The sequence below is a fragment of the Panicum virgatum genome, chromosome 9K (genome assembly GCF_016808335.1).
Source record: "Panicum virgatum strain AP13 chromosome 9K, P.virgatum_v5, whole genome shotgun sequence".
Taxonomy (NCBI): domain Eukaryota; kingdom Viridiplantae; phylum Streptophyta; class Magnoliopsida; order Poales; family Poaceae; genus Panicum; species Panicum virgatum.
The window spans coordinates 44652147-44674681 of NC_053144.1; the positions used below are offsets into that span (position 1 = coordinate 44652147).

The 22535-nt window shown below is 47.0% G+C and overlaps 3 protein-coding genes and 1 long non-coding RNA gene across 4 annotated transcripts; 1 reads left to right on the forward strand and 3 right to left on the reverse strand.

Annotated features, from left to right (window-relative positions):
* Positions 1-1771: 1771 nt before the first annotated feature.
* LOC120651612 lies at positions 1772-3280 on the forward strand. Its single transcript, XM_039929179.1, has one exon. It carries the CDS (start codon positions 2167-2169, stop codon positions 3040-3042), a length of 876 nt encoding a protein of 291 aa, XP_039785113.1. The 5' UTR covers positions 1772-2166; the 3' UTR covers positions 3043-3280.
* A 7061-nt stretch (positions 3281-10341) lies between these two features.
* On the reverse strand, positions 10342-13274 carry LOC120651613 (nuclear intron maturase 2, mitochondrial-like). The gene has a single exon (XM_039929180.1). It carries the CDS (start codon positions 13169-13171, stop codon positions 10940-10942), a length of 2232 nt encoding a protein of 743 aa, XP_039785114.1. The 5' UTR covers positions 13172-13274; the 3' UTR covers positions 10342-10939.
* Positions 13275-13552: 278 nt separating this feature from the next.
* Positions 13553-19250, reverse strand: LOC120651614 (SH2 domain-containing protein B-like). Its single transcript, XM_039929181.1, has 12 exons — positions 19004-19250; positions 18414-18605; positions 17954-18154; positions 17784-17873; positions 17459-17533; positions 17203-17370; positions 15302-15631; positions 14932-15215; positions 14682-14844; positions 14234-14580; positions 14047-14112; positions 13553-13975 (listed from the first exon to the last, which is right to left on the reverse strand). The coding sequence occupies exons 1-12, from the start codon at positions 19178-19180 to the stop codon at positions 13942-13944; spliced, it is 2127 nt and encodes a 708-aa protein (XP_039785115.1). The 5' UTR covers positions 19181-19250; the 3' UTR covers positions 13553-13941.
* A 1552-nt stretch (positions 19251-20802) lies between these two features.
* Positions 20803-22091, reverse strand: LOC120651615. Its single transcript, XR_005666258.1, has 2 exons — positions 21666-22091; positions 20803-21017 (listed from the first exon to the last, which is right to left on the reverse strand). It is a non-coding gene; the product is annotated as an uncharacterized LOC120651615 (long non-coding RNA).
* Positions 22092-22535: the final 444 nt, after the last annotated feature.

A 22535-nucleotide genomic window follows, 5' to 3' on the forward strand; every position in this document is an offset into this window, starting at 1 on the left:
TCCCCACCCCGACGGCTCCCGATCGCGGCATGATTGCGAGTTGCGACGATGCCCCCGATGGGCAGCAAGCAATGATGTGGCATATGAATATGACCCTCCGATCCTGCCCCCGGCCGCCGCGGGCGTCGTTGCTCGCATGTCGTGTGCGCAGGGTGATGCGTCTGTCGGCGCCCCCCGGTCATCTGCCGCCGGCTGCCGCTGCTCCTCGATCGGAATACTGTTGGAATGCTCCTCCGCGCCGTGCCGCCGTCAGCTCATGTTGTTGTCTTGCCTACCGTCAAGCCGGGACAAGTGGTGGTGGTGTTCCTGCAGACACGCAGACCTTGAGGCAGTATAGTATAGTATTGTAGGAAGCTTCTGTGTGCCACGTCCGTCGGCCCAGCTCCCTCGATCACTTGGCACTATTCATGGAGTCCCTGGTGCTGTATAAGTAGTGTGTATGGTATCTGTACTCGTATTCTCCTACTACATGTCTATATCCATCCATCCCATGGAGATTGGATAAAATGCGCAGCGGAAAATCACTGATAAAATGGCATCTGCTCTCCACTTCTCCAGCTGCCCAGCAAACCTTCTGTACCGGCAGTGTGTTTAATGGCGTGTACGGGCGTTTTGTGTACCATATTTTTGACGTTTGACTCGAGCCCGATCGACCTAGGACTCTAAGGCTGTGGTTAGTTTCCCAACTCCTCTAAACTTTCCATCACATCGAAATATTAAATATAGTAAATGACTCATACATGAAGTACTAAATGTAGGTAAATAAAAAAACTAATTGCATAGTTTTGATGTACGTTGCGAGACGAATCTTTTGAGTCTAGTTAGTCTATGGTAAGATAATATTTACCACATACAAACAAAAAGTGCTACAATACTTTTCGTATCTTTTTGCAACTAAACACAGAAACATAGAAGCATAGCAGAGGTGAGGATGCCACCACTCTATCGCTGCATCTGTAGTCCGCGGAGGACATGAATTCGACCCCAAAACAAACCCGACCGTCCTGCCATTGCCACGGGACAGCGAGAGGCGAGGAGAGGAGATGTGATTAAAATAAAAGAGACTGTTGCTCCGTTGTCCTTGGTTCCTCCACGCATTGAATCTGTCCTTCGGCGACAACGGGGGCAATAAATTAAATCCCGTCCATATGCACGTCCTGGAAGGCGCAATAACTCCGTTTTGAAGGCTTTCCCGTTTAGCCAATGTTCGAATTGGCACGCACTTCACTCGCGCATCAAGATTTCGTTCTGGACGTGCTAGTAATGTTCAGTTCTCAAAAAATTTCCTACAGTAATCATTACGTCAAATCTTTGGACATATGCATAGAACATCAAATGCAGTTAAAAAAATAACTCATTACACAGTTTAACTATAAACGATGAGTCAAATCTTTTAAATCTAATTAGATATTAATTATTAAATAACAACAAAAGTGCTACAGTAACAAAACTCAAAAAATTTCACCAACTAAACAGGTCCAGAACATATTAAGCATATCAAGCATGAGCTGAAATTATTGTAGATAGCTTTCAACACGTGCTATTTTCTTTCTAAAATCACTCAATGTTAATTGATTTGACTATTTTGTTTTTTGCGTGCAACTCATGAGAAATAAGCACCACATGGACCTGAGTACCTGATATTTAAAAATCCTCCTCACTAGATATATGGTCTCTAAATAGCAAAAAAAATGGGCCTACATAAGATGATAAGACCACGTAAAAATACTTGAGCCCAGACTTTTCCGAGTAGAAGACTTGAAAAAAAAAAGACGAAAATAAAAATGTAACAGGACTATCCTGCGCCGGGCCCCACCGCAGCACACCGTTTCCGAGTGGCACACGCCCCCCGCGTCCTCCCCCTCCCCTCCGAATAAATCCCAGCCATTACGGCGCCATTGCCCAGCCCAACCACTCTCCTCGCCCCAGCGGAGCAGCGCAGAGCGGCAAACGGGAAAGCCAAGAAAATCCAAGCTGCACAGCGCGGTACAACGCTGGTATACAAAGCCGACCACGCCAAAATCTAAGCCCAACCAACCGGCCAACCAACCGCGCCGCTCCTGTCTTCCTTCCGGTGCGCAGTGCCGGGCACCTCGCGATCTGCCTGCCTGCTCCTCCTCGGCGCGCGGCTGCGATCGGCCGGCCCCGCGTGATGAGCGCGGGGAGATGAGGTGCAAGCTCCACCCCTACGCCAACGCCGTGGGCGTCTGCGCGCCCTGCCTCCGGGACCGCCTCCTCGCGCTCGCCGCCGAGCGCGCGCAGGCCGCCGAGGCCAGCGGCGGCTGCGGGAGCAGCAGCTGCGGCAGCTCGCCCCCGCCCCCGCACCCGCCCGCGCGGCGGCGGCGCCACGCCGCGGAAGCGGGGTTCCCGCGCTCCGTCTCGCCGGACGCCGCGCGCCGGCGCTCCGACGTCTGCGCGTACGCGACCTCCTCCTCGTCCTTGTCGCAGCAGCAGCAGCCCAGCCTGCTGTTCTTCCGAACGCCGCAGGTCGGCCCCGCCGCGGCCGCCTTCCGCGCCGACGAGCCCGCGGAGGAGGGCGGCGGCAGGAAGAAGGCCGCGCCGAGGCGGTCCTTCCTGTCGGCGATCTTCGGCGGCGGCAGACGGCACCACGGCCGGGAAGAGCCGGCCAAGAAGGAGCCTCCCCGGCGGTCCACCTCGTGGCTCTCCGCGATCATCCGCCGCAAGCGGAGGCCGGTCGACCTCTCCGCCGCGGCGTCCTTCCCCGCGCCGCCGGCGCAGGCGGACGAGGAGCCCGAGTCCCCCGGCGGCAGCAGCAGCAGCAGCTGGTGGTTCCCGTCGCCGTCGCCCGCCAGGCAGCCGCACCGTCGCCGGCACGGCGCCAGCGGGGACGGGATCTCGGGGTTCGCGGTGTTCCTGAGCCCGCTGGTCCGGCCCAGCTCCGCCGGCGGCCGGCGCCGGTGCCAGCCGCCGGACCCGTCCGCCCTGGGGGACAGCCACCGGCGCCACGCGTCCGCCGGGGCCGCCGCGTCGTTCGGCCGCAACGCCTCCCGGAAGCTCACCGACATGGGCAGGTTCCGATGACGCCCCGCGCGGGGCTCCCTCCTCGCCGGCCGGTCGAATTCCTTTTTTCTTTTCCTTTGTGCTTTCTTTGATCCTCTCTTCTCCTACCTCGACATTTTGTTAATCTCGAAGATGGTATGATGATGTATGCTAGCGCTGCCTGCTAGGCGGCATGAGAGCGAAACCGAATTGGAAAAAGAAAAGAAGAAAATCTCATTCAAATGGTAACTTGGGAGGATTTGGTTTGGATTGTAGCTAAGCTTGTCTGTACCATCACATTAGCTCATGGCATCGGATCGGATTAGCTTGCGCGGTTTTAAAAATATCTCGTGCGAGCTTTGAAATCTGTTCGGGAGGAAGGCGTCAATCGCGGCGACTTGGAAGGTATCACCACCGTTCACCTCTGACCTCCGACCCGCGACTTCAATTTTGTCCGCTGCTGCTGTGTGCTGCGCTGGTGCAGAGTTGTTAAGCCGCTGAGCTCGGCGCCGCGCCTGCTCGCGCATTCACTCGCCGGGGGTGCGCGGGGTGGTTGTCAGTTGCGACGCCGGCCTGGCCTCTGTTGGATTGGAGATCCTTCGTCTCCCGTCAGCAGCGTACTTCTGCTCCGCCTTCAATGGTTTTCAGACAGTTTGTTCTTATGGAAAAAAAAATTGGTTCTTCAGACAGTCCGATATGGCCCGGATTTGGAACACTAGCACCTGCTGCTGTAGCTGCAGCCTGCAGCAGCATGTGTGGGTGTACTATGCGTGCACTGTGCTGGATGGCCGATGCAAAACGTGCTGCAAGCAAAGATGGCGGCGATACTTCAATCCGTACTGCGCGGTGCTTTTGTTGGGGGTGGGCTTGAATAAACTGAATTAAAACAGTATTTCACGTAACAAAGAAATAAATTAGGGTGGCATGCCGGCCATCGTAACTCATTATGATCTAGTAATAATCACATGATACAGAATATACTATTGGATATCCACATCTCTGGACCTCTAACAATGCTCCTGTCGGATGCAGGGTAGGTGCCTTACTAACGAAGAGCGTCACGTCAAGGGCCACCTCTGATGATCCGATCAGCTAACGAATTACCACCTCCCGGCGTGTCGCGACAAGGCCTAACTCGTTTAGCTAGAGCGCGCGCGCGTTCACGGCGAGTCGGCGGCACAGCGCAAGACACGTCTCGAGCCGCGTCGGTCCGGTCGTCGCCTGCTGCCCCTGACGATAGTGCGTGCAGACGATCGGTTTCAGACAGCTACGGTCGCCCACGAAATGACATGGTTGACCCTCGGCAGGAACCAACTATTGGCAGGTCCGCAAGGTAACGCGTTGTGACGAAGTATCGAGTCAAAATTGATCCAACTATTTCAGCCTAGCTCGGTTGGTTGTGGCCGCGTTCAAGGCTTCGAGCGCGCGCGGGTGCTCCTGTGAAAGTGATCGTGTGCTCTACCCTAAGAGTGGGAGGGGGTGAATTAGACACTCTAAAAACTTAGACCTATGGCTCCAACTAGTTTGCACAAAACTTAAACTAAAACATGCTATCTAGATGTGCAACTAGATTGTTCTAGTGTGAAACCCCTATCCCAAAAGAGTTTAGCAACCTATAGCATTTCTTATCAAGAAACTACTCTATGAAAGTAAAAACATACAAATTGCTAGTATGAAATGCGGAAGCTTAAAGAGCGGGATAGGAGATAGCAAACTCTTGATGCGGGGTATTTATCCCGTGGTTCGGTTAGTCACAAAGGCACACCTACATCCACGTTGTTGTAGCACTCACTAAGAGTATTGCTACTCGGCCACCAAGTCTCTTCCGTGAACACAATCACAGTCACCTTGCCCCCGGGTTCCACTAAGGAGCTTCTCCACAAAGGATGGGGTCTGCACGTCCCCCGCACAAAGATGTCGTCGCCGCTCCACACCAAGTCGGAGGGTCGATGACGTTGCCAGCGAGCTTCACGCTCCAGGGTGCCGGCGCACCAAGCTCTTGTTTTGGTTCACTAATGAACCACAGCACAAAGGCTCGAAGCCTTGCAATCTCACTCACTAAGAGCTAATCCTTTAAACAACACTATCAAAGTGTGCTAAGGGCTAAGAATATGATCTTGATGCTTTTGTATGGCTTGGAGATGTTCTTGGGTGTGTGTGGGATGTCTAGCAACTCCAGCAATCTTCAAATGGCCGGGGTGAGGCGTATATATAGGCTACCAAGTCTTGTAGCCGTTGCTCCAACGGTCAGCAGAAAATCTGCGTATCACCGGATGAACCGATGCCTCTGCCTGGGGTAGCGTCGGTTCATCCGGTCACTCACAGACCCGAAATAGCCGTTGAACTCCTGATAGCTGACACAGTGACCACCGGTTCAACCGATGCTTAGCCGTCGGTTCATCCGGTCACTCACAGCACTCTACTCTTCTGCTGACGTCATTACACCGATGGTATGCACCGATGCTTCACCGGTTCAACCGGTGCTGAAGAATCTTCTCCTGGGCTCTTACATCGTATCTGGAACATAGACGCCCAATGCACCGATGCCCCCTTTTGACCCGTCGGTTCATCCGGTGCCCATAAGCTGACTTGGCTTTGATTCCCTTCTGCCATGGCGTCGGTTCTTCCGACAACCATCGGATGCACCGATGCTTCATGCGTCGGTTCTTCCGGTGCTTCAGACCGAAGAGCTTTCAGGGCGCTGCCCTGAGACCCGCGAGGGGCGGCTTCCTCTCGACCCCCGTCCGCTAACCGGGTAGCGGAACCCCCGTAGGGGCGGCCCTTCGGGCCTTGCTACGCCTATCTTTTCTTTCTCTTTGTCATCACTTGAACCTAAAAGCCTGAGAATGGTCATCTTAACAATCATATTAGTTCAAGTGTTGTGTTGTCATTCGATCATCAAAATCACTCGAAAATGGCATAAATGGTGCCATGTTCCTTACATCCTGACCGTTTTTTTCTTTTAAAAAGAAAACTATCTCCGCTCTTAACCACGTGCCGGCATTTATTTTTCCCGTTCATTTAATTCATCATTTTTCTGTAAATATTTATACAGATAAATTAAGTAAATAAATCTCTAAGTCAATTTTTTTAGATTACACAGTACAACTCAGATACTCACAACGCACGCATACTCACACCCCCTATGAACACACGTACGCAAACTCTACCCCTATGAGCATATTCGAAGACCGAGCCGGCAAATCGAGAACCCATGACCTCAGGTGCTGCCGAGGCTCCTGTAACCACTAGGCTACAAGCCCTTTCGCAATCTCTAAGTCAAACTTAATTGAGTGAGTATAAAAATTTGAGGAAAAAGAATCCGAACATCGAATCGAATCGTTGTTCACTGGACAGTGATCTGACGAGCAAATATCCCGTATCCATGTACTCCTAGGATTGATTCGATCAGCTTATCATTCAAGCGTGAAGCGTCACGTCCAACTCGCGCAAAGACAGAGAGAGATTCCGATGCTCGGCCGCCGCGGCAAATCTGGCGATGCGCACCTGCACGAGGTGAGGTCGAGGCGCGCGTGGCGCATCGAAAGGCAGCGAGAGCGGCTGCGCGCTCGATGCCGTTGCCCGTTGCTGCGGGAGCAGCAGCGATGAGCCGAGGAGGCCTCTGGCTCTGATCGCTCGTGGCGTAGGGATAGGGTAACATTTAGCAGCGCAGCGCCATGGGAATGCGAGCGAGACCGAGACCGGGGGGGGGGGGGGGGGGGGTCATGACGCGCAGGCGCCGCCCATCAGCGGAAGGGCCGGCCCAGCCGCCAGGGAAAAAAAAGGAGGGGGGCTTGGGCACCTGAGCAACAGCGAACTCGCGCGCCTGCCCGCCCCGGCGGCGTCTCCGTCGGATCGGCCGGTCAGTGCTTCAGGGCACAGCATCAGATTCCAAGCCTGCAAAATGTTGGGTGCCAATCGATTCTTTCCTCTCTACGGATGACACGGGGAGGACCTCGCCAATTTTTTTTCTTTTGTTCAGTTACGATCAGGCCACACGGCACTAAGAACACCTGGGACGACCCGACTCGAGCTCGTTGCATGCACGGCATGGTGGTAGCGGCAAACACCAGGTTAGCAGCGCACCACCGGGTCAATTCAAACTGCCCCGGCCGCTCCGGCGAGCGCAGTCGTCGCCGCTCCCGTCGCTTTTCTCCGTCTTACTTTCTTTGTTTCTCCGGCTGCAGGATCGTCCAGGCCGAAAAGCTTCGTCTTCGACGTCGGCGAAAGCAACCGCGCCTGCGCACACAGAGATTAGAGAGAGAGACAGCCCATGTAATGTAAACAAGATTTTAGAGCGGCACCGGCGCCAGACTTTCTGCAAAGTTTCTGGGCACGGAGGCACACATGACATAACAGCCCGTCGAGCACGCGGGGCGTTGATGGCGGTCGAAGCCGCCGTAGGTCCAGTAAAAGAGACGTACAATGGGTTGGAGCTGCAGTCCTGGACCTGCCTCGTCAGCTTGCCTTGCACATAATCGACAGCAGCCGCGACTAGATCTGTAGTGTAAATAAACTAGGAAGCAAATTTAGCAGGACTACTCGTGTTGCAGTTGGAATTCCGTCCGCCAGTCGAGCTTGTGCTTTGTTGAACAGGAAATCTTGCCCTCACTGCATCAGCACCGCCCTTCCCATCTTGCTGTTCCCCAGCAATTCGGCATCTGAAAACATTTCATACAAATGCTTCTCATTGGTGAAATGCAAGATTGCTAAGAAATTCCAAAACCATGTAAATGTCTTTTGTACCATGCATGTGCCCATGGAAAAAAAAAACTAAAAAGAGAGAGAGAGAGAGAAAGGAATGTGAAATGCCCTACATTTTGCTCCAATATTAGTGCTGTACGGTACATGCCAACTGTGCAGTGTGCAGTGTGCAGTGGGGCAGCAGCCAAGAAGCTCAGCTTTTAGGCGTTGAAAGAAACTTCGATACAGCAGAATGAAGCATGTTTGTGAACAACGGGTAGTGGTTGGTGCTCGATGGCATGTTGGAACAAGAATAAATAAAGCTGGGCGGGGCAGCTCCGCCATCCAACGTCTACTTGCTCCCCTCTACCAACCGTGAAAAATATGAAGCCAAAATATTATAGCCAATGAGTGGGAGCGTCTTGTCAAAGGGAATATTAGTGGTAGATTGCCGTCTTTCCACATAAGTAACCACCCTTCCTCCTCACGCGAAAGTGCCAGGCAAAAAGCCTGATTTCCTAGCTAGCTGGTGCTGGTCAGATACCAAACTTGCAGGGGAGCAATCTATCAGTTGCAGCCTGAGACTCTGAGAGTGATGGCACTAGATCAAGCAATCAGATGGCCCAACTGTTGAAAGCTCTATTAAAAATCGTAGTATAGATAGTCAAGGTGATACAGAACCTTGATGTTGGCACTTAAACCCCATTGTTAGGTTGCAAATGTGATTCCAGCTAATCTATAGAGAACCAATCTGTGGGGCCTACCTCTATTTGTCTAAACTCATAAATCTTCTAGAAATTGTAAAATACTAAGGACATAAACTTTTGCATGTTTTTAATACCCAGGGGCAGATGCTATACTGCATGTACTGTCCGTTGAAAGAATTTGTTAAACATGATCAGCACACCATGTGTTATATCAGGAAACTTCAGATGGTGATCTATAAGAGGTTTTTAGGAAGTGAATTAAAACAGTCACAAAAAAAGGTACGGCATTGGACCTCTCTAAAGACTGTGGATCAGAAGTGCCTCACATCAGTCTATAGGGGGAAACAATATCATGGCAACTGTTGAGAGCTTTCATGTCGACCACCATATCTATTGGCACAACGAAAACGAGTAAAGTGAAGACAATTGTCATACCTCAATGTGCTCCATGGGACACAAGTTTTGCGTCAAAATCCATACTGCCATTTAGATCTGAAAGTGGATGTTGGCACCAATGTTATGCAGATTGATACAGTATAAGATAGCATGGAACAATAGAACCCAGAATAAACTGCAAACAGTAACAGGAACTCAGGAAGCACAAACTACAGCATGCGGGCACCAGTCTCATGTAGCGTATAAACAGATGAAGACAAAAAAGAGAACTGTTAAACTATAAATTTTTTGATGATCCAGAAGGATTTTTGAACACTGCAGATTGGTATAAACTTGGAGCTCTGATATCTATGTTGGCCACCAAATATACATTATTAGAATAATACCACGAGACACTTTTACACACAACCAAGACAGATAATAAAACCCTGAAGATGAGTACAGTAGAACTCCAAGGATTTATGCAAATTCACCAAAGGAACAGAACATTATTTTGTCCTTTGCAGTCACTGGAACAACTGTAGAAAATGACAGATGTGATCCGCATATATCACTGTACCAAATAAACATTAACTAACATCTGATAATGTGATACAAGTTCTTCACTGTTAAACTCTGCAAGCCAGTTTGTCCCAGTTACAATATTACACCAGTATCATCATGCAATGATGCAATCCTCAAGACTGCTCTTGAGAGAGTATACATTGCAAAGTCAAATTTAGCATTATCTGTACAATGTACTGTGTGCTTGCTCCTCTTGAGTTCTTTTGCTCTTCCTAGCAACTTTTCAGAATGCAGTAGAAACAATGGTCAGTTCATTGCTGATTGCAAGATATACTAACAATAGCACAAACTTTTCCCTGAAAACTGATGTCATTTTTATTTGCGAAAACTGATCAGAATTATGGCAAAAGCAGAAGGAACAGAACTGCAAGATTATGCAAGAAATGATTACTCTAAAATCTGCAGTTTCAACCGGCACAAGCAGAGGGAATTCTTCTTAGCGAGACATAACAGCAACAAGCCATCATGTGCATGGAAAGTAATTGATGAAAAAGAATAAGAAGTTTAGGACAAAGAATATACACTGCATTAATTATGAATTAACGAAGCTGATATATGTTCCTTGAGGCTATTCTGGAAGTACTAGAAAAATAGAATATTGTGCATACCAACAAATTTTGTTGGTCATAAAGCATGTTCAGCAAGTTTAGAACAAAGAATATACACTGCAATAATTATGACTGAATGAAGCTGATATATGTTCCTTGCGGCTATTCTGGAAGTACTAGATTAGAAAAATGGCATATTACACATACTAACAAATTTGTTGGTCATAAAACATGTTCAGCAAATTGAAATATGGTTGCCAACATGTATATGCTTGGAACAGTAGTATTTACCGAACCATTCAGCAAACAGTAGACTTTAGTAAATAAAATGAATAGTTAAACTACAAATAGCTACTGTTGACTAAACCATTTCAGCTAAACACAAACAAGTGATAAAAATGCTGAACAACTAAATGCAGTCCAAGTAGATATGAGCAATCAGGGGTTCTGAACACATCTTAAGGCTCATAAAGATACGAACATCAAGCTTCTTTTCCTCTTCATCACAAGGTCTGTTTCTGATAAAAGATTACACAGTCAACAATTTGCACAAGCAGGACATTTGGATGGAATGTGTACACAGTGATCTTTTTTCTATGTAACTTTTAAAATGCATAAATAGGCTTGGTAAAATCTTACAAAACATCAGGACTGACATAAGAGCACCTAGCTCTGCATGTGGCACATGATTTGACACCAAAATGTAATCTCCAATAGTTTCATGAATGTTATGCTGGGTCCAAGCTCATGTTTGAGCACCCTAGACAGAATTCACCATGGCCATCAGCAAGTCAGCATTAAGGAATGTACTTGACTGATGCAGCTGCACAATTATTGTCTCTTGAGCAGGAAGCAGCCATCTGCCTAGGCCACTGTGAACCCGGTCAGCAAAGACCAAAGAGATCATCAATTTACTTGGCCGAGGCAGCTGTCATCTCCTTGAGCGTTAAGCAGTGAGGCATTTGGTTTTGTGTAATTCAATGTTACCAACCAACCATCCAGTCAAATGTTTCTTGGGAAGTTTACAGAGATCACCAATACTCATGACATCTCAGCAAACTTTGGAGGACCCTGACAGCCCTCATTTCCTAGTTCTTTTTCACCCAATTCATCAGCATCTGAACAAAGGTCTTCCGTGGATCCATGGGCATCTCTATCTTTTGAAGAAGGAAGTAACACTGCATTTTTCTTGTAGCCCCATACAAGCATTGAAATATAATCTTGTGGTGTTATAAGCCCCTCCTCTCTAATGCAAGCTCGCTGCTCCTCCATCATTTGTTGATCTGTGAGCTTTATATACTCCAGCAAAATCTTCTCATGGTCTGGCCGCCATCCACTAGGTAACAGCGTATAATCAGGATCAGGAACCATCGACATCCTTGTATACTGAAGACCATCAATTGAGTCCACAAGGCCCATTCTCAGAAGATTGTGATACTCTGGTGACTGTCCTTTCTTATCCTTCAATGGCCGACTAAGGTTCCTTGATGCAATCTTATAGACCTTTGCCCTTGACCGCAGCTTGTACTTTGCAGCATATAACTTTGCCAAAGAACCCCTTATAATATAAGAGCAGAAGTTAACCACCTTCTTGCGGTTATCAGCGTAGCGATACCACTCTGCCATTGTCAATAAAAGCTTATTCATCTGAGAATTTGTATGAGCTTGAGTGGCATGGAACATACGGAAGCATGGTTGTGGGTCTGGTTCCCGGTCTCCTTTCAAAAACTCAAGCTTTCGGAACTGTTTGATGCACTGCTTCAAACTAGCTGTCACCGATAGCAGTGTACCAACCCCCTTCTCACTTATGATCTTGCCACCTGTGGCTGTGTAACGCAGTGTTGGGTACACAACTCGACGGCACAGCACATGATCAAGGAACATGATCCCTTTAGTGATGTGGTCAATAGGGAGGCTTTCATTATCAAGTTTGATCCGGAACCGCTGATCACAAAATTCAACAAGCTGCTTCCGGAGCACCGCCGCATCGGCTCTTGGCCCCCTCACACCAATCAAGAAATGCCCGCCATATCGAATGTAGTCCACCTTCCTTGTCTTGTCAGGCCCACTCGTGGGAACAAACTCCGGCCATGATGTATTACCTTGCTCAATACCATCATCCCCTCCCACAACATCGGACTTGGATGGCTTGTAAAACTCCTTAATCTTCTCTTCCATCCACTTATCAAGCTCATCCAGGCACACATTGGCAAGCAATGGGCTCAGCACCCCACAATGTCCCCAATCAGGCTGCATCTGTGCCTCCTCTGGTGCAAACCCGAAGAATGTCTGCAACCAGTAAGGGTCAGGCTTCGGCTCCCCCTCTGGCAGCACCTTCTTCTTCTGGTACTTTCGCTTTGTCTTCTTCTTCTTTACCCCGGCATCTTCACTTGCAGTCACCACAGGGGTGAGTAGCGCCGAGCGGATCAAATCCACCACCTTCTTATCACGCACATCACGGATAAGTGCACCGACCACAAGTGCAGGATCAGGCGAGTGCAGGAGCGGGGAGAGGTCGCCCTTGATATACCAGAGGTATGGTGCGAAGCTGCGGCGGATGGTGCGGATCGCAGCATGCGGGGATCGACCGGGGCGGAAGGCAAAGGACTTTGGCGAGAACCTGGCTTCGTAGACGGGCTCGAGCAGGAGCAGGAGCAGCTCCTGCACGACGCGGTCCTGGAAAGGCGGCGGGCCGGGGGTTGTGAGGAGGGCGCGGAGCTTACGCTTGGAGAGGGTGGCGGGGTCGGGCGCGTTGGCGGCGCGCGGGGACTGGAGGAAGGGGGTGAGGCGGTTGCCGAAGCGGAATCGGGCGTCGAGGACGGCGTTGCGGAGCGAGAGGAGGGAGGCGAGCGTGGAGGCCGGGACGGAGGAGCGCGGCAGGTAGGAGCCGGTCTCGTCGGCGTACGCCTTCTGGTAGGCGAGCACCCACAGCTCGAGGCGCGAGAGGAAGGGGGTGAGTGACTGGGGCGGCGCGGGGGTGGACGCGGGAGAGGCGGAGGAGGCGGCGGCGGCGCGGAAGGAGGAGACCCAGAGTGAGGCGGTGATTGCCACCGGGTCGTCGCGGAGGAGCTGCGTCGGGTCCAAGGGGTTGCCGCTCCCGCCACCGACGGCCCCGACGACGCTGCGGCTCGTGGAGGCGGTGGGGTCGGCGACAAACTGGTGCCGCCGCGGGGGAGCGGGTGGGTGGGGGTGGGGGTGGGGAGAGGCGATGGAGGAGAAACCCCGGAGGCGGAGGAGGGAGGTGAGAAGCGCGCGGCGAGGCGGCGGCGGCATCGGAGGAGGCTAAAACCCTCTCGGTGGCCCGTCGCCGGCGGCGCCGTGGGGTTTTGGTTTGATGGGGGTGGGGAAGTGCCCAAGGGGGTGGCGTGTGCACGGCGACGGCGGCGGAGCGGCCGGGAGGATGCCGCGGGCCAGTGGGGAGAGAGCAGGAGTTGGGCTTTGATTGTTTTTTTTAGATTAATTTGGGCTTTGATGGGTAGCGGTCTAATGGGCTTTGGCCCTCCAAAATGACATGGGCGAGTGTACGTTAGAGCCAGTGAGGCGGTGAGAGTGAGCCATATATGCAGTGCTGATATGAGATATGATCCTCCTCAAACAGATATGACCCCCCTCAAAAAAAAAGAGATATGATCCTCTCGGCTTCAAACAGAGGGATTAAAAAGGAAAGTAAAAGAAACTTTAGATAGGTGAATCATCAGCTTACGTACATGTATTGGAGCAAGAGCAACTAAGAAAACCTCCAATTTTGACTTTTGAGGCACCAGATAGCTGATGTTACTGTTTGGTTTTGTTTTGTTTTCTGAAGCAACTACGCTAAATCTCACTAGTATGACAACATAACCTCTCTTTGTACGAAGGCTACCGATTTACAAGTTGTACAGGGTAACAACAGCAACAGGGAACAGTCAACAGATGCTATGGGCTATGATCTTTGGATGACAGATGCTATGGGCTATATGATATTTGGATGACGATGAATATGGATGCATTAAGCCCCTGACCCTCTTTTCATCGCTCAAAGCATCCAGAATCACGTTCCTGGATCATCTGCGGATGGCGGTTGGGAGCCGATCAACCCTGCGTTTGAATCGAGTTGGAATGAGAACAGCCGGAACAGTGCCTTCGATTCAGAGTTTAGAATGCTTTACCTGCCCAATTGGGATAATTCAGGTTCCTGCAGCAGCAAATCTTGCAGGTTCTCAGCCGAAGCAGCACTGTGTCCAGTGGAAAAGAGTAAGATTCTCTCTTTTTTAAAAAAAACTAAAAGAGTAAGATTCAGTAACTTCACTGCAAATAGAATCTAGAGGGCGGGAAAACATGTCAATCTGAACACACCTGGAATCAAGAGAGAGTAGTCTATGGTGAATTGAGTTGTCAGAGCCAATGTAGGTGACAACCAGGCTTCCAGCATCTGGATGTGGCCAGCTTCTGGTGGTAGGAAATCTGAGAACAAATGTCCCTGGCTCCTTCAACAGTTCCTTGGAACTTCTTAGTGCATTCTCCGCTTCCTGTATTGTAATAAATCCCTCTATCCATTTAGGTGATGTGCAATCCCACAGCTTTTTAATTTTGTCTCTTGACAGTGAAGCAGCCACTGGGTATAACCAGTACCATAGCCGATCAAATTCGTCTCTTCCAATATCCTCGCCGCAACCAGCAATTCCCCTCAAGACCTCGAGGTCCTGAAGCAGTAAACGGTAGGAAATTAAACATTTATTTCTTGCACTAATTACAAAAGTAGAGAGTTGAGGTACAGAGGCCATGTATAGAAGTTAAGTTTTACCTGCTCTGACAAACCCCTACTCACAGAATGGGCAATGTCCATAAATTTTGTTATGATCCCAGGAATGGAAGATGACCAAAGAGCACGTTCATTGTTCTTTGGGATCATGCTCCAGGTATCGGCACCCTCTCTGAGCAATCGCTTAGACATCAATATTTGGTTTCTGGACAGGCAGGAGAAAACAAAAATTAATTTGAACAACACAAGAGGAAACATTTAACAAAAATATAGGGCCCAAGAATTTAGTTACCTGTGGTGGGAGCATCCACTGTACAATGAGATCTGATCTGCAAGTTTTACCAGGTCTTCTTTGTTAAAAGTAGGAGCTGCACCTCTAAGAAACTTTGACCGGTCATATGTGCTATCTAGACAGTATCTGAAAACCACAGCATCTGAAAAGGTTTCAACATCATCTGCATCTGACCCACTCCAAGAACTTCCTGAATCAAAGCTGTCAAAGTTGGATGTTGAAGTGTCTGTCCCCATGGCATTCTGTGCTTCTTTGCTTACCACCATCTTTCTGGCCTGCTTATTCTGTAAACCGATAATAATAATAATCAAAACAAGAAATCACAAACTAGCACAACTGGGAAAGTACTTCAATCTAGCTTATCCATTACCTGTGATAGTATTTTGTTTGTCTCTACTACCTTCGCCATTCCATCACCTTCTATCTTGGGAAATTTGGGTGTATGGAAATGCACTACTGAACTTTGGCCATGAGAATGTAAGCGACCATTTACTCTGTCAGCATTAACTAAACCTTGGAGCAAGTCAGTTTCATCTGCCGTTGCAGAACTCACCCGCTTTCCAGAACCCAATGGGCGGATGGTGCGGTTTCGAGATATGCAGCGAATTGTTTTGGAATATGCCTCCAGAAAAGGATATCTCCGCATGTGAAGTGTAGAGAATTGAATACGGAAGAGCTTATTGTCGCATTTGGAGGAGAGCTGGAACAATCAGACACAATGTCATGGACAAAAATCAAGTGACTAATAATATCATAAATTAAATAAAAATTGCATGGATACACATGTGCTTTAGATAGCGATCTATCAGCTCAATTTCTTTGGATATGAGCATAACTTGTAGATTGTGGATGCTGTCACGGGTATGTGCAACTACTGGGCTGCAGCTATTGTACGGACATTTAATTTTCTTTAACAATCAGATTTGATATTTGACCCAAAAAAAACGACCACGTGGGGAGACTCCCCCCAGGCTTTGTTCTAAGAAGGTGCAATGCTATGAACCCGGGTCAGGACGGGAGTTCAACGCTCTAACCGGTCTGCCGCGAGAAGCTTGGCAGATTTGAGATGTGAGATTCAAAAGGGTTTCCACGGCACCCCAAACTGAACTTTACATGAGTAGTTAATATGTAGTGTTAGTGTGCCATACTAACATATCAGTCCTTTTAAGCTCTGTCGCCTGCCACCAACTTTGTCTACCTGCTCATCACTAATGGTCCAACAGCTGCACCTGCGCTGTAATGATCTAAACCGTTTCAATGATCACACATATAGAACTAGGTTGGGTGGTTTTATTTTATTTCTGTAAACTTAGCACCCCTTGCCGACTATATTGGATCTTTTGAGGCCACTGGAGAGAAAAAAAGAGCAATGGAGAGGGGAGGACCTCATTTGGAATTAGGTAATATTTATCGACTACAGAGAGGAATGGGATCCATATTGTGGCTCCCAGCCTGGTTTCACAAACGGTTTGGGTGTCCATTTAATACAGACATGAAACACGGGAAACAGATAACTGCCATAGAGCAGTTGGTAGAGACTCCAAGTGAGAGCCCACCCACCCAGGCTCGAACCCGGCTGCTTGCAAATTTTAGGAAGGGGCAAATCCTCCTTTGATACTTCAAAAAGAAACAATAGAAGCAATTCACCTACATGGTATAAAAGGTATAGGCATTTATTTGCATGCAAGAGTCATTCCGTAGTTATTTCTAGCAATTGCAGTCTCATCCTAAATAGCCAGTTTATAAAGTGCAGATATTGTTTTTCAAAATGCAAAAGAAATCAATGCAGATATATATAAAAAGCATGAGAGACACCAACCGACAATCATAATATACTAAAATCTTCTTTACAACTTCACATCCACCCAGATGACCCCCAAAAGGAAAGCTATGAAAGTCACTTATTCAACAACCTAAAACTGGGCCAAAAATCTAATAGGAAAAAAAGATCATTCCAAAGATGCCTTCAAAATGCCTTCGTGCAGAAGAAGGCATTATTGACACATGCCATAAGCAATTACAATGGTCTGTTTTGCATGTACAGGCCACCATAGAAAAAAACATACCAGTTTCAGCCTCTACTAGGCTATCGCACTGTTGAAGTAAACCATTCAAAACTCTGCTTCCAACAGCGAGACAGGAAAGACAAATAATCGTATGCTCCATCCGGTGGCAGCCAGACAATCAAATGTAACTCCTTTTTTTGTTCAACACAAACCGAAGTCAGCTGTATATATGTACTAAAGAAATTTTACATCTGGATAAACCCACCTGTGATATTTTGAGTTTAAAAAGTGCACGTCCATGAATAATTGGTAGAGGCCTGCTTATAGCTGGGTATTCAAGTCCTTCACAAGTAATAAGTAAGGGAGGCTCTGAATCATCCCTTGATTTTTCAACTACCATTCCATTGTCAGCATAGACAAGCGAAGCAACAACCTAGAATACGTATAAATTCATAAGAATGCTAAATAACCAGATAAAGCAGTTGGCCCAATAGATTAAAATTATTAAGCAAACGAAGAACCTCTTTATCCTTCACAGGTTCACCAAAGGCATTGATTAATACTACTTCCAATATGAAGTTTCTCCTGCAAGATGCCTGCATCAATAGATATGTCCATAATTGGGGAAAATTGTGTTATTAATTTTTATTTAATATGTAAATTCGTTATATGGAAACAAATATTTTTCAGTATTTTTCTCCAACTCAAGTATGATTTCTCAAGTAGCTTTTTACATGGCATATTTTACTGAAACGCTGAATTTTCTTCATTTGGGTAAAAATAATTAAAACCAACAGAGAACAAGCAGTTCCCATCAGGAAACAGCATGATGAGCATCATCCTTACCTTCCCGCCCACAATGTTCCAAATGCCATCATCACACTCTTCAATTCCATCAGAGGATGAGTAGTCAATAGATAACTTAAATGGTGGGTTCTGCAATTCAATGAGAATATCACAAAATCAGCACCTTCACAGGCAAAATATTGTCCGTGCTATTAGCTTAGATGAATCACCTTTGCATATTGTTCTTGTATAGTTCCTAGTACAGATGACACCTCAATATGATACATATAGCCTTCGAGCTTGCTGTCGTTTCCGACTAAGCTAATTTTGTTTGCATCCTCCTGATGGTCTGGCTCATCAGATAGGGAACAAAGATGAATCTCAGCAGTTAGGTCGCCATTGACGTGAAGACGTATGACATTGTCAGTAACCTGGCACATGTAGATACAAAGCGATGTTAAATAAAACCACCATTCTGAAAAGGCCGAGGAAAATTAACATTTGGACACAGCAGGAAACAAAGCTCTTGACACATGCTGCATGTAACAATGTTTCAATAATGCAGGTACACACAAGAACCAAAAGCGAGAGGAAATATCGACTATGTTGTCATGCATATTTTCATCTGGGGATACAAATGCAAAGGTATTAATTAGATAAGGGGCAGAGTCTATGGTTGTTAGATCATACCTCACACCCAATGTGGAACCATTTCTCAAGAGGACATTCACTTGTAGATGATAGATTGGTCGTGTCGGTCCATGGATAGGAACTAGCAGTACCAGGAGCTTCTTTGTGTAGCCTCATCAATGGGAAGAGCAGCAGTTTATTTCCTTCACCTAAAGCAAGAAATGGTAACTTATTGTCGTCTCCCGTGGTGACCTGCACAATCAAGAAATCCAACCAATTTAGCACCTATTCTGATACTGAAGTTCACAAGAAAACCCAGGGATACTCTTCACTTTTCTCGACGACAAAATTTCCCCTGAAACACGAAATTTCCTCAAACTAACAGTCTAACACATAGGAGTACTGCAAAAGTACAGTAGAGGTTCCTGACCGAGATTTTGCTACGCGGTGCGCTGCAGAAAGGACAGCCCAGCTCCAACATTAACCGAGTGATTTTAAGGATACAAAACACTCGACACAAAAAAACAGACCGCAAAAGCAGCACGCAATTCCTCCCTCCATGTAGCCATCGGAAAATAAAACAATTCCTGCAGAAGCCATCGCCAGGAAATCCCCCGAACCCCGTGGAGAGAGAGAAGAATCCACCCAACCTGGTGGAGGATCACCGAGGACGGCCTCGCGGAGCTGGACAGGTAGAGCCAGAAGCAGACGGCGAAGCCTCCTCCCCCGCCGCCTCGGGCCGTTCCCGGGTCCAGCTCGACGCGCACGTCGCGGAGGTCGCGGTAGCCGCCGTCGCTCCCGCCGCATTCCGATCCCGGCGCCGCCATCGCGCCCGGGGGTCGCGGGCGAGGGTTTGGCTGTCCCCTTTCGGCGCGTCGGCTCGGGCGATGAACTGAAGGATGGTCCGTTAACGGTTTGTTCTCCGGGGATGACTGTTGGGGTCGGGGGGAGTGGGTGTGGAGAGGAAGAAATCTGGAGCCGCTGATTTGCGGTTGGGCTGCTCCTGTCCGTCGGATCGGACGAAATAGAAATGCCTTGGGGTTTTGTTTTTTGACACAGAAGAAATGCTCATTTGCCCTTAGTCCCAAAGCTGAAATGGGACCGTGGAAAGTAGCTTAAGTACAGTTATTTTTTAAATAAAAGCCAAAGTAGAGTAGGAGTATGAATGAATTTAGTAATCTGATAAATAAATAAATAGAACCTAATCTCACACGTGCAATGTATATAGTTTTTTGGGGAAAATTGTGACGCCCTAGGTGTTTAAAAGTCAATCAAAATATAAAGGAAACAATTAGTTGAATTAAAGAGAGCAAACAAGTATGAAATGGCAACAAAAGATAAAGAAAATTCAAATTCAAAATATTGTATTCACAATGTGAGGGCAAATTAAGAATGATCCAACTATATTTCATGTACAACTCACCTCACCAAAATAGTGTACACCAAAATTTGGTACATTTAGTCACATGTGCTTAATTGGAAGTGGGCCCAAAATCAACTCAATTAAATAATTTAAATCAATCCTTTTTAGGAGCTTTTGAACCTTTTAAAAATAACTCAAAAACCATTGCTCAAATGAAAAAGTGGTTAAAACGAAAGTTGTAGATCTCAAAAACTGAGTAAGTTTGGTATTCAAAAGTTTTTCATTTGAGGCCAAGAAGAGGTATAAAAGTGGAGTTTACAGAGCTGAATCTTGAACTTCAACTTATTTACGGAATCGCCACTGATCCTATCTCTCTCCTCTCTCCATTGCAACCGTACGCCGTTCGCGCCGGTGCGCCGCGCCAGGGCGGTTTCGGCCATGTGGCCCCGCCGCGCCCCTAGTTTTGCCACTCCCCACCTCCCTGGCACCTCCATGCGCGGACGCGTGCCCCCGCCAGCGCAGTTCGCCGCCACGACACCCCCACTTCGCTCCACCAGCGCCGCTGGCGACCGGCCACCACTACAAAAATCTGTTGATCTATGACGATTGAATTTTATCACAGATCACTGAAAACCCGTCATAAAACAATATCTATGACGATCTCAAATAACGTCATGTATTGAGCGTCATAAATCACACATCGTGACGTTCCTTAAATTTTCGTCATAGATTGCTTGATCCATGATGTTTTAAAACCGTCATGAAATGTTACCGGGCCCCCGAAGCCCAACCCAAGCCCGTTTTCTATGATGAAAATTAACGTCATGAACAATATAATTTTCGTCACAGATTCAATTGCCATGTCACACAATGATGACATAGAGAATGACGTGGCTACTGACATGGCGATGACATGTAAATTTACGTGGTCGATAATATGGCTGCTGACATGGAATGGCTGCCACATGAATGATGATATACCAGCAAGCTAGTTGGTCAGTTTGCATTGGGCCCATTTGCATATAGTCAGCCCATTAAAATACAGCCTATTTTTCTAATTAATCAATTATCATTTTAGCACAAATCAAGATATAAACCAGCTCATATATATAGATAAATTCTGATCCAACATCTCATCACATACATACAACATCAAAGTTTTTTGATCCAGCAAGAAATAAGTTTAAGTCTAGTTAATCTAGCACAAAATCTGACAATACTGCCAAAAAGTAGCTTCAAGCGAACCCATGTTTCAAGCACGAGCTCAAATTTTGCATCCTTCTCAGCTTTTAATTGCATACCTGCACATGATATAGCACACATAGTGAGTACAACTGATGCATTACTTTTCTCAACAAAGAACCAATCTTAATTAATAGAAAAGCATTTTGGATTCCACTTTCTAATGACGGTGAACATAATATTTGTTGATATAAAACTAGAAAAGATAACATTGTAATAGAAACTAGAGCAGATATTGTACTTGAAAAGATGGAGCTGCATACATAACAAGGCACTCCCCAAGTTATAGATTGAGATATAGTAATTACATGGGTTCTGTACATCGTACATGGAGCCATAGTTGAAAATAAATGTGATTTGAACTTGAAAAATTAATGTCAACGCATAGCAACTTTTGAGAATTACAGGGAATAAAAAAAATTGGCTGCTCAAAAGAAAGATGGTAGTTAATGCTTTCCAACAAACTTAGCAATCTGCAGAGATAACTAACAATCCACAGTAATAAAAACTACGGAGTAACTAGCAAAGGGAACAGTACTGCAGAACTGTGAACTGTGGGCTCTACTAATCCTTCACAAGTAGAGGCATGATCCAACATTCATGAATGTCAAGTGTTCTGTGCAAGTATTTTTTTCAGGAATAGAAAGGACAAAGGAGCAACAAATAGCAAAATATGCAGGTGAGGAGAAAGATTCATCAGCAATTACCTAACCTAAAGCCTAAAAGGCGTTGCTTCCCTTTGTCGAGCAGCAACAGACCCAGAACAGCACTTCCCTCCTCCAAAACAAAAACCTATCGTTAGCTACATGAAGCAAAATCTGATAATAAGAACGAGAAGAAAAGGGCACGGTGACCTACAGTAGCCTGGGAGGCCGACCGCGAGATACACAACATGCAGTACTAAATACAGTTAGAAAAAATTACCCCTAAACAATCAGTACTAAGTACAGTGTGCTAAAGAAGGAACATATAGCTTTTGTATTGCAGGATCAGACCTCCTGCTAATCAATTGGGTATGGTTTGCTAATTGCTGGAGAAGTTAAAGGCCGTGTTTGGTTGTGGCGTGAAAACATTTTGATGAGAGAGAAACGATGTTTTGACCACTAATTAGGGATATTAAATAAAGTCTAATTACAAAATTACCTCCACAACTATGGTACTGTAGCAGTTATTTTAGCTAATGAGGCCTTTGACCGCACGATTAGAGGATGATTGGGTGCGGTTACTGTAGCATCACTGTAGCCAATCATGATGAACCTTGGCTCATTAGATTCGTCTCGAAAATTTACACTCATTCCTAAAAAGGTTTTGCAAATAGACTTCATTTAGTACTGCATGCGGGCATTTGTCTTTTAGTGAAATTGTGATGTGATGTTTAACCAAACATGGCCTGCTGAAATAACAAATATGCTTTCATACCTTTGTTTTGGGGTACCAGGGTAGACAAAGAAAACTAGCTTCATTACTGAATTTACATTAGCATCCTGGCATGGTATAAAAAATATGCACAGATAAATGGCAGACTTCAAAATATGAAGGAAACAATAGGCAACGGGAATTGAACTGACCAAGAGATC

Excerpts from the sequence above, each read along its gene's own strand:
- LOC120651612 (XM_039929179.1), top strand. The coding sequence starts at position 2,167 with ATGAGGTGCAAGCTCCACCCCTACGCCAACGCCGTGGGCGTCTGCGCG.
- LOC120651613 (XM_039929180.1), bottom strand. The coding sequence starts at position 13,171 with ATGCCGCCGCCGCCTCGCCGCGCGCTTCTCACCTCCCTCCTCCGCCTC.
- LOC120651614 (XM_039929181.1), bottom strand. The coding sequence starts at position 19,180 with ATGGCGGCGCCGGGATCGGAATGCGGCGGGAGCGACGGCGGCTACCGC. Across the intron at positions 14,581-14,681 it reads GTAGGGGTTTGTCAGAGCAG|GACCTCGAGGTCTTGAGGGG; the intron begins GTAAAACTTAAC and ends TTACTGCTTCAG. Across the intron at positions 13,976-14,046 it reads GAATTATCCCAATTGGGCAG|GGTTGATCGGCTCCCAACCG; the intron begins GTAAAGCATTCT and ends ATTCAAACGCAG.